Source organism: Lepidochelys kempii, chromosome 11 (assembly GCF_965140265.1).
Source record: "Lepidochelys kempii isolate rLepKem1 chromosome 11, rLepKem1.hap2, whole genome shotgun sequence".
Classification (NCBI taxonomy): Eukaryota; Metazoa; Chordata; order Testudines; family Cheloniidae; genus Lepidochelys; species Lepidochelys kempii.
This window is the reverse complement of record NC_133266.1, coordinates 68558380-68572586: the sequence shown is the minus strand read 5'-3', so window position 1 is coordinate 68572586 and position 14207 is coordinate 68558380. Positions and strand designations below refer to the sequence as shown.

The window sequence follows — 14207 nt, the reverse complement described above, 5'->3', positions numbered from 1 at the left end:
TTCCTTTCTCCCCCATTGAAGAGGATGGGAGTTTTGCCATGGACTTTATTGAACGGTGATAACATCAGTTACAAGTAGATACCAAAAAATCGAGATTTTTCTTCTGGCTATAGGATCATCACTGGATTTTCCATTCATGGCCCCTTGCAGCCTAGAACAGAAACACTCCTTATCCCAATCTCTACCTGGGTTTCATTAGAGCAAACTCCCATGGTGTCCAGGAACCTGAAACAAGAAATGGAGGAAGGGTCACTTACTTTCTCACTGTATACATTGACTCCTGTTCTACCAGAAGCAGAGGTGACAGCCAGTTCTTAGCACCACAGCCTAAGACATACCTGTCCCACCAAAAAACATTCTACTCTAATCATAAAAGGATACACAAAACGTACTTCAGGAGAAGTTTACTATGTCTAAAGCAGTTTTAGCACATTACCTGTGCCAGTCACTAACCGTAATTACTGAGGACCGTATGGTAGGCTGCCCATTCGTGAAACTTTTGGTGTTACTGGGTTTGTATAAAGAGACTGAAGGCACCATATAGCCCAAGAGATTGTGGTTTATTGGGTATAAGATGGAACTAGAAGCTCAAGCTCTTAATATTTTATTCCTTTGCCAATTAAACTTCAGGATGTCCCAGAAGGAAATACTCAGTATCAAGTACCAGAAGGAGGAAATTAGCTAAGCTGCCTATTTTATGAAGTATCAAGCTAGACTTCACCAGTGACAGCAATGCACATAGGGGATTCTGGCAGAAATACTGGGCCATATCCCCAGCTGGTTTAAGTTGGCATAGCTCTATTGAAGCTAATGGGGCTTTGCTGATTTAAGCCAGCTGAGGATCTGGCCCATAAAAAGCCACACTCACAATAGTGACCCAGAGCAAAGAGGGCTGCACCAGTGCAATGACTGCCTCCCCTTCCCCCAGCGTTGGAGGAATTGTTGCAACCTCACTCTTCACCTATGTCATACAAGAGAGCTGCCCACATTCTGCTCATTTTCTTAAATTGTTTTTACCTTTGTTCAGTTTTTTGGAGGAGGGATTTTGCTGCTTCAGGGTCGTTCCTCAGAAAGGCTTGATACATGGAAAAGGACTGGAATAACCCGATCACCCCAGAAACAGACATGGGAATTTTGTCTAAGATCTGGGTAACTCTGCAAGAGTGGGAAGAAACCAGAACATTGGAGAAGTAAGCCTGGAGGATAATGGAGCTACACTGATTTATACAAGCTGAGGATCTGGCTCATGCAGATTATTAAGATGTGGGGCATGATCTGTTATCCCTTCCCCTTTTTGGACATTTGTTTATGGGGAAACCTCTCTCATTTGATGAGGAGGCCACACAGATGAACCAGACAGACCAGACACCGTAGATCTGTTTGAAGGACATTGGACCAAATGATCTCAGTGCTACCGTCTAGCCTTAAACTCTACGAATCTTCTGCAACCTGCAGTCTCAAAGTGAAGACCAATGAATACCGCCCAAATGCCCAGTATTCCAGGGTTCACACATCCCACAATGCAAGAGATTACATAAAATTCAGTTTTGTCCTTGTCGTCTCACCTCCGCTTGTCCTGAAAAGGCACAGACTCAAACACCTCTTTATACTCTGCAAAGACAAGTTTTACTTTTTCATCTGCATATTCAAGAAGCAGGTCCCGGGTCTGTAAAGTCAGAACAGAAACAGCAAATATGTTATGTAAGGCCTTGATCCTCCACTTCATCTGAGCTGCACTCCCTGATTCAGGGCTGCCTGGTCTGAGGGCCAGTTAGAGCTACACAGGAGAATAATGGAATAATACAGACCCTTCAGACTTCCCCACACATAATACTCACAGAAGTTATGTGAATGGGCTACATCTGAACAATTATATTTTGGGTTTAATGGTCATTTCCCTCCCCCCGACCACCCACCCATTATTGTTTGTACTAGACCGAATCTCTTTCTGTTGGTGTGGTATAGTAATGTTCTTTTACAGAGAATATCCATGAAAAACTGCCCTACTTCAAAATGGCGGACATAACCTCTTCCATTGTTCTTACATGGGGCTTAGGCCATAAGGCTGACCTCAGCTAAGATGGCCTCCATCAAAATGATCACTGCCCATGCAATGAGAATAAAGCCACCTCAGCGAAGATGGTGGCCACCTGTGCCATCAGGAGGCAGATAGGAATACTATGACGACCAAGTGCATGGAGACAGCAGCCATCTTTGTTGAGGCATACTGTAGCCTTACTCTCATAGATACCCTTCTCAAAATGGCCCCCTAACTGAGTGACATTATGGAGGTGGGAGAAGACAGAAAGCTAATATGTCTTTACAATCAGTTCAATCTAAAGAGACCATAGCATTATAATGCCTTAGTCAGAATTCTATGGGCATTACATGGTATCAGTAGAGGACAGAATTAATGTTTTTTGGGTACCTGGCCTGAGTCATCTCCTTACCTTAGGGAAGGTAAGTCTAACAATAACTCTGAATGTCCTGGTTTGTAATACTCCATTAGGGGATAATTACAACAGCCACTTATGTATTTTATCCCAAGTAATTCATATGTTCTCTGAGCCATACCTCAATGTGAAGGTAGTTTTTGTCTGGGAATGGGTTTTATGTGATGGAAGCTGCCTGAACACAAGCCAGCCTTCCCAAATGTACCACACCATCTGGCAGCGTTCCATAAGGGCCAGATCCAAATCCCAGTGGAGTCAAATGACTCTTGCATACTTCCATGGACTTTGGCTCAGACCCTACATACAACTCATGTCCTCTCTGAATTGAGCCAGGTTCCTTCCTGCTCATGCTGCCTGGGCATAAGCAGGGCACCACTGAAGACAGTGTCCCTGCGGTGAGAACTGGTGCCCAGCACCACAGTGACCTGCAGCAGGGAACATCCAGCTCAGCCCGAACAGCTTCAGGATGGAGCATACTCAATTGCTGTGTGGGGATGGTGCATTCACAGTCTGTGGGCGAGCACCAGGAGCTGTGAGGAGCTGGAGCATGTTCATTGCAGATGGAATCTTTGGAAAATTTAGCTGCCAAACCCTCTACTGACAATGTTCAAGCTGAAATTTTTCAAAGAGTTATAACTCAGCCAAGTTTGGGTGGTTTTCCCATGGGGAAAAAAAATCGGAAGGCACATCCCTCGCACAACCGCTCTGCAAATTCCAAGCTCTGCTCCAGAGCGCTGAGGAGCTAGCACTTCTCAACACAATGGGTATAAGGATTTGTTTTGAAATGGGCAAAGGCACCTATTAGTCTCTATTTCTGTTTTTTGGAAATGGCTGACTGTTTTTGCTGTGGCAGACAGGCAGAAAGGAAAATTTCAGCCCAAACGCTTAAGGTCTGGCAAAATTATAAACAGCTGAAAACAGTGTCTTATACTGGAAAGTGTCTGGCAACCTTAAAATATACTATACACTTCCTGCCATATGGAGTGTCTTTTTTTTCAAAAAAGGATTGTTTTCTTCTCCCACCTCAGTGAAGATTTCTGTAAGCCTTTCCGAGCAGTCTTTATAGTGCATACTGAAGTCTGTAGTGTAGGTGCTAAGGGCCACACAGCCATGTGGCCTGAGAACTCGATCCACTTCTTTCATGAACCTCGGCATATCAAACCAGTGGGCAGCTGTAAAAGCAGTAATGAAGTCCACGGAACCATCCTCAAATGGCAGCTCCTCTGCAGGGCACACACTATAAAGGGAAACAGGGAAGATATTTAAATTGGGAAGAAGGAGTCGTCTCTACTGGGGCCTGACGTGCATGAAACTTGTCAGGTGTGGACACTGCTGAGAGGAAATGTGGTGTTGTTGAAAATCTGACATTGAAAAGCCTCACTTTTTTGTTCCCTTGGAACTGAAGAGTGGTTTGGCCTAAGAATGTCAGCCCAAGCTCCAAAATCCATATTTCGGCATTTAATTAGGAGCGGTCTGATTTTCAGAAGCCGAGCACCTGCAGCTCCTGCTGACTTTCAGATGGAGTCGTGAGTTCTGGGTACTTTGTGAAAAAGCAGACCAAATATGTTTGAAATCAGGCACCTAGAAATGACTGACCTCGTTTGAAAATGCTGGCCTGTATCTGTCCTGTTCATGAAGTGCTTGCTTTGTGCAAAGGTCAGCACTCTGGATACACCCAAAGGGAAAGCATCCTTTTATGGAACACTTACTGGTAAGAAACATTTGGGAAGGAGGCAGCTTGTTTGGCTGCCTCGATTTGAGCTTCACTGATGTCTGTTCCAACCACCTTCTCAAAATGAGCTGCAAGTACGCGAGTGCTTTGTCCTGACCCGCAGCCAACATCCACTGCCAGCCGAATGGGGTTTACTTTCTGAGGAGAGAACAGACACATCTCAGCAAGCGGAGCACAAATTCTTATGAAGAGCCAAATCTTAGTCCTCTTCACACCCCTGTAAACATACCCAGTCCTAGTCAGAGAGAAAAGGCTCTGATTCTCCAGGTAATTAGAGTAATTTCTGTAGTATCCTATTGGTTTCACTCCTACTGTATTCTAGAGCAGTGCTACTCAAAGTGGTGGTCCGCGGACCGGTGCCGGTCCGTGAGCCGTCGGCTGCCGGTCTGCGTGCACATTGGAAAAAAGTAATTGCCGGTCCCCGACATCAGATAGCTTGAGAAGCACTGGTCTGTAGGTCTTTTCCACAGTAGAACTAACAACATGTATTCTCAGCCTAGGGCCTGACAGGGTCACTTACCTTTTCTTCCAGGTAGGAGAAGATGACACTTTGGAGATTTTCAGAGGGAGAGAATCTGTATTTCTGATAGGAATCTGCATTATACTGTGTATCTAACAAATGCACAGCCATGTTCCAGCAAACTGGCACCTAGGGGGATTAAGCAAATTCATTTTGTTACATTAGCCATAACTCCACTGACTATGTAATTATAATGCTTCTTATATGATCAATGGTATAACCAATTAAATATTACTCACATTAGGTACTGAAGTTCTAACTTCTGAAATAAGCTAAGTGCAAAGATGTTAGCATTGGGTCAGTGAACTTTGTTTTTTCAAGTGTCTTGGTCTTGGGTAAAGGTGGTAAATGTAAAAAGCAGAGTAACAGCGGTTTGTGGGAGGAAATACAATATGGGCCAGATCATTTAGTGCTGCAAATCAGAAGGGAACAGACCTATGCTGATTTGCACCAGCTGATTATTTGGGCCTATGTTTATAGCCGGTCAAGATTTTTTATTTTTTTTTAAAAAGGTAAAAAAATTACTTTTTAAAATTGACTGTTTGTCCAAAAACAGTCACTTAAACATTGCAAAATGTGGCACTTTGGTTTTTTTTGCTATTTTACAATACCTTTTACCATTTGTTTATTCTTTTTTTTTCTCCTTACTCATTTTTGAAAATTGTCTCTCTCCCCTCTGAAATAAATGTGGGGGTGGGGAAGAGAGAGGAAAAAAAGGGGGAAAACCACCTCCGCTCCCCAAGTGGAAGTGACAAAAATACCAGGAAAATATTTTAAAAACTTCAAAAACTAAAAAGGGGGCACTGAAGACCCTCTAAAATGAGAGCCGCCTTTCAAATTTCATTCTGTCTTGTTGAAGTTGTTCTACTGTGTATAAGCAATTCAAAGTTCATTGGGCCACACAGAGAGAACGTAAGAACTACTACTGTACATAGCCTGGTGGTTTGGGCACAAATGTGGGAGATCCCAGTTCAAGTCTCTGCTGTGCCTGGTTTAAGACCAGGGATGGGAACCTGGGTCCACCAAATACCAGGTGAGTGCCAATCAAGCAGGAATACTCTGTGACAGCTAAGTTCCACAGTCTGACAGGATAGCCAGGTCTGAACAGTTCATAGTCCAAAAGACATTCATATCTGATGAAATAACACTGCCTATATGATCAGTGGTATAACCACATAATGCAAAGTCACTGGGCATATCACACATTTAGAAAAAAAAATCTGCTGAACAAAAAATGCTGTACATTATGCAAAATGATTAAACCTTGAATATAAAACAATCTCGATACCAGAAAGCATTATCACTTCATTTACTAATTTTTACATCCGTCTTGGATAGACTGCAGGATAAGATACAGAAATAGATACTGTGTATCCTCCTCTGTTATCTTGGTGATTAGGCTTTCCCCCCTATAATTTACAATGAAGAATTTAGCCATAGCCGGATTGTCCTTCTGGGCTGCCAAAAATGTCTTCTTGTGGAAGAGGCATTGTGATGGGTTTAATGCCCCTGGAGAAGTTTCCTACTGCCAAAAGGCTGCTAGTAATAGCTGTCAACCAAAGTACCTTGACGTCTCTGTGTACATCCATACATTATAAGACAGCATTAATCAAAACATCTTTTCTTGTCTCTTCAGTATATTCTGTCACAATTTTGAATATGCGGACTTCTGGGTAGGTTATTTGCCTCCACATCAGATTTCTCTGGACAATATTTGACTTTGAAGTTAAACTTAGCTAATTCTGCAACCCACTGGTGTGCTATGGCATTCAGCCTTGCAGAGAGAAAAAGGGGTTGATATCATTATAAACCATGTCCACGAAAGATTGTGTGTAGTAGAGATTGTCAGGAAACTTGTCAGTTACACCCCTTTACGAAATTTGAAAGTCCAGCTTCCAGATTCCAGCATCTGAATCTGTCACGGGGACAGGGCACAGATGAATGCATCAAGGAAGATGAGAGTTTAAGATCTCTAGGCTCAGCTACAATGGGACTTGTATCAGTACCTGAATATTATTGACTAGAAACTACCATTCTGTCTCTAAAGGATTTCAATTTAATTCAATTCTTCATGCTTTTATTGTCAAAGCCAAAAAGGCATTGAAAGAAAAACACTTCAGGAAGCAGAGTAAAAGACACAGAGACATAATGAATTATAACAATTTATAGGAGGTAAACGTTAGGGCTGAGCCATCATCATTTGCCCTTGTGTAGCCCACTGGACAAAACCAAACATTTTCAGTCAATTTTTTTCCAAACCCCAAATCATGCATTTCTTTCACAGAGATAAAAACTTCTCAACCTGACAAGCTCTTCCATGCACAAGTTAGCATATGAGAAACACCAAAAGAAACTGTGAAGCAATAAAAAGAAACATACCTTGTTATCTGTGTATGTCACTGAAACCCGAAACGGAGGGGACTCCCTGCCCAGGAAGCAAGAACTCCTGCTATAGTTGATGAATTAGCTATATTCTTTCCGCAGCTTGGGAGAAGCCAGCCTGTGAACCCGGAAGCTTTGATTTGTTAGTGCCCAGATCAGCTGAGCCTAATCCACTGCTTTAGAAACAGAAGATTCCATTGGCTGCTGGTTTTCAGCTGAATAAATATAACCAATCAAATGCATTTTAAGAACTGGCCAGTAGTATGGGTGGAGGGATAGCTCAGTGGTTTGAGCATTGGCCTGCTAAACCCAGGGTTGCGAGTTCAATCTTTGAGGGGGCCATTTAGGGATCTGGTGCAAAAATTGAGCATTGGTCCTGTTTGAACAGGGGGTTGGACAAGATGACCTCCTGAGGTCCCTTCCAACCCTGATATTCTATGAACTCTCATTCACAATGGTTCTTCTCTGTCTTGGAAACCCTGTGTCAGTTTTCAAGTTGTGTGTTCATGAAACAAGAAGTTTAACCCTGCGGAGGATGTTAGAGTAAATATATTTTATAGCATGATTTTGACTACTTCTGAATTTTACCTTGAGATTTGCATTTGGAACCTTAAATAGAATTAAGTTTGATGAATGCAAAAGGATACTGTGAGCAGGTATTTGAGGGGTTTTATTGCTTTTCCTTTCCTCTCTCTTGGCTGTAACAGTCCCCTGGAGATGTGGAACTGAAAAGCTTTTCCAACCAGTTACCATACTTTCTATACAGAAAAGTACTTGAAGCACCTGGAACATGCCTCTGTTTCATGTGAATTGCTGCGTGTGTAGTGCCAGCCTCCGTGATTTCTGTAAAGTTCTGTTATCTCCAGTACGGGCAATGCCCAGAAATGATGGATGGGGCATTTTTTTTATTCTGCTTTTTGGGAGATTAAATGTATCTAGGGAAGCATGTTCGTTTCTGGGAGTTGGTAAATTACCTTTGAAATCTGGGTGTATTTTACTATACACAAAAAATTCATTGAAATGAAAGGGAAATTTTCCTGACCATGGGAAAGATTCGAGAACATAAATCATAAGAGAAATATCAATTATCTATTATTCCTCCTCCTCCCCCCCTTCTAATGGTAGTGTACTCAATTTGCAGCTATTTTAAGTGAATTTAGATTTTCTACAAGCTTACTTCAGTGAGATCACTTTACATTGCTGCAGCAAATACTGAGTTTGGTAGGTCATTTAGTGCGACAGGCAAACGACGTCAAACAAAATGAGAACCAGCTCTTAGCCCAGAACTCATACTGAACTTGAACTTTTTCTTTTAGGGGTAGAAAAAGTCTGGTTCACTTTAAACCCCCCTCCCCCCCATCTCTGTACTTTCTGGTTTAAGCCAAGAGTGGAAGTGAAAACAAATATTGACAAAAGGCTGTTCTTGCATTCCTGGTCTGGGCAGAACCAGGGCCTGCTGGAACTCTGATAATTATAAGGCTGCACTAGTGACAAACTGCTAACAAATGAGTGGTTAAAAAAACTAAAAGGCCGTCAGCCTCTTCTTCTCCTTCACACCCCTCCTTAGGGTCTACCCCTGCCAAATCTGCCAGTGTTTGCTGGCTGGAGGGCTGATAACACTTCCTTCAGCTTTTTCATTTTCAGATCACACCTATTAGTCTTTAAGCACATAAATAATTCCACTGAAGCCATGTTAGTGAAGTTAATCATGTTAAACTGTTTGCAGGATCAGGGCCCTAGACTGTCAGGTGTTTGGGGCAGAACCAGGCCTTTGTTTGTGTGTGTTCAATGCCTGGGACAACAGGATGCTACTGGAATATTAAATGCTATCATAATAAACTGTCCGAGAATGTAGTGACTATTGTTCTGTGTTTGTATAGCACCTGGCACAATGGACTTCTGTCTAAGAGCAGGGCTCCTAGGCACTACGATAATACAAATAATTAATAATACTAATAACCACCAGTTTTAAGGATGATCTTCACTGTATGGGGGTGAGTTTTGCCCTTAGGTTATGTCTACACTTCGAGCTGGAGGGATAATGCCCAGCTTGTAGACATACTCCCGCTAGCTCTGATCGAGGTAGTGCACTAATAATAAAGTAATGGCAGCAGCATGAGGAGTGGGAGGGACTAGCTGCCCCAAGATCCCACCTTAGACCCTAGGGACTTACTTGGGGCAGCTAGCTCCTCCCGCTGCTTGTGCTGCCACGGCTGCACTATTTTTAGTGAGCTAGCTCAGTCAGAGCTAGCGTGGGTATGTCTCCTCAAGCTGGGAATCGGCCCCTCCCCCAGCTCAAAGTGTAGACATACCAATAGTGGTGAATGCAGAATCCTGCATTTCTGATAATTTAACACCCATCTGAAACAAGGAAGAACAAAATCATTGTAATCCAAGACTTCTCTGTAAAATGCAGTTGGTAATTGACTCTGTACCCCAAACTAAATTTTTTCCAAGACCTTGCATACTACAGATGTCAAGCTAACAGGCCTATAGTTACACGGATCACTTTTTTTCCCTTTCTTAAAAATAGGAACTATGTTAGCAATTCTCCAATCATACGGTACAACCCCTGAGTTTACAGATTCATTAAAAATTCTTGCTAATGGGCTTGCAATTTCAAATAACCAGAAACCCCTCTTAAGCAACAGAAGTTGGTCCAGTAAAAGATATTGCCTCACCCACCTCGTCTGTCTAATATCCTGGGACTCACACGGCTACAAGAAGACTGCATACTCTTGAAGCTCTGTCAATATATCCCAGTTACTTTTTCATAGATTCATAGATATTTAGGTCAGAAGGGACCATTATGATCATCTAGTCTGACCTCCTGCACAACGCAGGCCACAGAATTTCACCCACCACTCCTGCGAAAAACCTCTCACCTACGTCTGAGCTATTGAAGTCCTCAAATCGTGGTTTAAAGACTTCAAGGAGCATAGAATCCTCCAGCAAGTGATCCGTGCCCCATGCTACAGAGGAAGGCAAAAAACCTCCAGGGCCTCTTCCAATCTGCCCTGGAGGAAAATTCCTTCCCAACCCCAAATATGGCGATCAGCTAAACCCTGAGCATATGGGCAAGATTCACCAGCCAGATACTACAGAAAATTCTTTCCTGGGTAACTCAGATCCCACCCCATCTAATATCCCATCACAGGCCATTGGGCCTATTTACCATGAATATTTAACTACCAAACCCATGTTATCCCATCATACCATCTCCTCCATAAACTTATCGAATTTAATCTTAAAGCCAGATAGATCTTTTGCCCCCACTGCTTCCCTTGGCAGGCTATTCCAAAACTTCACTCCTCTGATGGTTAGAAACCTTTGTCTAATTTCAAGTCTAAACTTCCTGGTGGCCAGTTTATATCAATTTGTTCTTGTGTCCATATTGGTACTGAGCTTAAATAATTCCTCTCTGGTATTGATCACTCTGATATATTTATAGAGAGCAATCATATCTCCCCTCAACCTTCTTTTAGTTAGGCTAAACAAGCCAAGCTCCTTAAGTCTCCTTTCATAAGACAAGTTTTCCATTCCTCGGATCATCCTAGTAGCCCTTCTCTGTATCTGTTCCAATTTGAATTCATCCTTCTTGAACATGGGAGACCAGAACTGCACATAGTATTCCAGGTGAGGTCTCACCAGTGCCTTGTATAACGGTACTAAAACCTCCTTATCCCTACTGGAAATACTTCTCCTGATGCATCCCAAGACGGCATTAGCTTTTTTCACGGCATATCACATTGGAGGCTCATAGTCATCCTATGCTCAACCAATACTTCAAGGTCCTTCTCCTCCTCCATTACTTCTAATTGATGCGTCCCCAGTTTATAACTAAAATTCTTGTTATTAATCCCTAAATGCATGACCTTACATTTCTCACTATTAAATTTCATCCTATTACTATTACTCCAGTTTACAAGGTCATCCAGATCCTCCTGTAGGATATCCCTGTCCTTCTCTAAATTAGCAATACCTCCCAGCTTTGTATCATCCGCAAACTTTATTAGCACACTCCCACTTTTTGTGCTGAGGTCAGTAATAAAAAGATTAAATCAGATTGGTCCCCAAACCGATCCTTGAGGAACTCCACTAGTAACCTCCCTCCAGCCTGACAGTCCACCTTTCAGTAGGACCCGTTGTAGTCTCCCCTTTAACCAATTGCTTATCCATGTTTCAATTTTCCTATTGATCCCCATCTTATACAATTTAACTAATAATTCCCCATGTGGCACGGTATCAAACGCCTTACTGAAATCTAGGTAAATTAGATCCACTGTGTTTCCTTTGTCTAAAAAATCTGTTACTTTCTCAAAGAAGGAGATCAGGTTGGTTTGGCACGATCTACCTTTTGTAAAACCATGTGGTATTTTGTCCCATTTACCATTGACTTCAATGTCCTTAACTACCTTCTCCTTCAAAATTTTTTCCAAGACCTTGTATACTACAGATGTCAAGCTAACAGGCCTATAGTTACCCAGATCACTTTTTTTCCCTTTCTTAAAAATAGGAACTATGTTAGCAATTCTCCAATCATACGGTACAACCCCTGAGTTTACAGATTCATTAAAAATTCTTGCTAATGGGCTTGCAATTTCATGTGCCAATTCCTTTAATATTCTTGGATGAAGATTATCTGGGCCCCTGATTTAGTCCCATTAAGCTGTTTGAGTTTCGCTTCTACCTCAGATATGGTAATATCTACCTCCATATCCTCATTCCCATTTGTCATGTTACCATTATCCCTAAGATCCTCTTTAGTCTTATTAAAGACTGAGGCAAAGTATTTGTTTAGATATTGGGCCATGCCTAGATTATCCTTGACCTCCACTCCATCCTCAGTGTTTAGCGGTCCCACTTCTTCTTTCTCTGTTTTCTTCTTATTTATATGGCTATAGAACCTTTTACTATTGGTTTTAATTCCCTTTGCAAGGTCCAACTCTACTTGACTTTTATCCTGTCTCACTTTATCCCTACATGTTCTGACCTCAATAAGGTAGCTTTCCTTACTGATCCCTCCCTTCTTCCACTCCCTGTATGCTTTCTGCTTTTTCTTAATCACCTCTCTGAGATGCTTGCTCATCCAGCTTGGTCTACAACTCCTGCCTATGTATTTTTTCCCCTTTCTTGGGATGCAGGCTTCTGATAGGTTCTGCAGCTTTGATTTAAAATAATCCCAGGCCTCCTCTACCTTTAGATCCATAAATTCTTCAGTCCAATCCACTTCCCTAACTAATTTCCTTAATTTTTGAAAGTCAGCCCTTTTGAAATCAAAAACCCTAGTTGCAGATTTATTTTTGTTAATCCTTCTGTTCAGTTTGAACTGAATTCGCTCATGATCACTTGAGCTAAGATTATCCCCTACAACCATTTCTTCTATGAGGTCCTCACTACTCACCAAGACCAAATCTAAAATGGCATCCCCTCTAGTCGGTTCAGCAACTACTTGATGAAGGAATCCATCAGCTATCGCATCTAGGAAAATCTGAGCCCTATTATTATTACTAGCACTCGTCCTCCAGTCTATATCTGGGAAGTTAAAGTCTCCCATGATCACACAGTTTCCATTAGTATTTACTTTATTAAAAACATTAAAAAAGGCTCTGTCTATATCCAAATTAGATCCCGGCGGTCTATAGCACACCCCAAGCACTATCCCAGGGGAGGCTCTAGTAGTTTTTCTTCCCCAATATAATAAGACTCTGTCTTATCCATTCCATCGTTTCTTATTTCTTTACATTCTACCTCATCCTCGATATACAATGCTACTCCACCACCTTTATCTTTATTTCTGTCTTTCCTAAGCAGCACATGCCCTTCAATACCCGTAGTCCAGTCATGACGACTATTCCGCCATGTTTCTGTTCTCCCTATATCATCTGGTTTCACTTCCTGCACCAGTAGCTCTAGTTCCTCCATTTTGTTACCGAGGCTCCTCGCGTTGGTGAACAAACATCTTCATTTTTGCTGTTTGGCCTCGCTCACATTCTGTACCCGATTAGGCACGGACATTCTACAGCCAGTATGACCTATTAGACTGGTATCCACACTGCCCTTCCTCCTTATGTCCATTCTCCTACCCACGGCTGTATCCTCTCTTACTTCGTTTTCTTCCCTCTCAATACTAAAAGCTGGCGTGGAGATCACCTGGACATCTCCCAACCATCTCCCCCAAATTCCTAGTTTAAAGCTCCCTTAATCAGTTGTGCCAGCCTCCATCCTAGAAGTCTATTTCCTTCCCTACTCAGATGAAGTCCATCCCGAGAGAACTGTCCTCTGTCCATGAATGCCTCTCAGTGGCCATACATCCCAAAGCCCTCCTTATAGCACCACTGCCTAAGCCATCTGTTGATAGTCATAATCTTGTCACACCTTTGTTGCCCTTCTCTAGGAACAGGCAGAATCCCACTAACGATCACCTGAGCCTCAATTTCCTTAAGCGTCTTCCCCAGCCTAGCATAGTCTTCCTTAATATTTTCCAGCGAGAATCTAGCCGTATCATTGGTTCCCACATGAAGGATAATTAGGGGATTCTTTCCTGCTCCCTTTAGGATCATTTTCAACCTCAGGTCTACATCCCGTATCTTAGCACCTGGAAGACAGCACACCCTCCTATTCTCTGGATCAGCTCTGGTTACAGGCCTGTCTTTCTTCTCAGTAAAGAGTCCCCGATCACATAGACCTGCCTTTTCCTGGTGACGGTGGCATTCTCCAGTGTATCCCCTGTTCCCTCTGGCTGCAAGTTCTTTCCATTCCTATTCTCCCTTGTAATCCTCTTCAACCCATCCTGTATCCTCCTGGGGCTCATATTTGGTGTAGTCTCCATTAACTCTTCTCCTTTTCCTATAGGACTAGCCGCTCTTCTCTTCTTTCTTGCCCTTCCATCTTCAGTGATTACCTGCTGAGCCCCTTCTTCATTTTCCAACTCTGCAAACCTATTATTGAGCTCTATTTCTCCTTCACCAGCCCATCTTTTCCTCTGCCTGGTTCTTTAGTCACATGCTTCTGCTGACCACTTTCCTCACCCAGACTCCCCTCAGAGTTCCCCATTCCTGCTTCCATCTGCAAGTCTGAACTTTTCCCTTCTTCATGTCTTTGCTCCATAACCTGCTCA

General features: G+C 42.5%; 1 protein-coding gene across 1 annotated transcript; it reads right to left on the bottom strand.

Annotated features, from left to right (window-relative positions):
- Positions 1-31: 31 nt before the first annotated feature.
- LOC140895881 (putative methyltransferase DDB_G0268948) lies at positions 32-7271 on the bottom strand. The gene is made up of 7 exons (XM_073306745.1): positions 7085-7271; positions 4706-4834; positions 4163-4323; positions 3477-3690; positions 1566-1666; positions 1018-1155; positions 32-225 (listed from the first exon to the last, which is right to left on the bottom strand). Exons 2-7 carry the CDS (start codon positions 4814-4816, stop codon positions 135-137), a joined length of 816 nt encoding a protein of 271 aa, XP_073162846.1. The 5' UTR covers positions 4817-4834; positions 7085-7271; the 3' UTR covers positions 32-134.
- Between the last annotated feature and the right edge of the window lie 6936 nt (positions 7272-14207).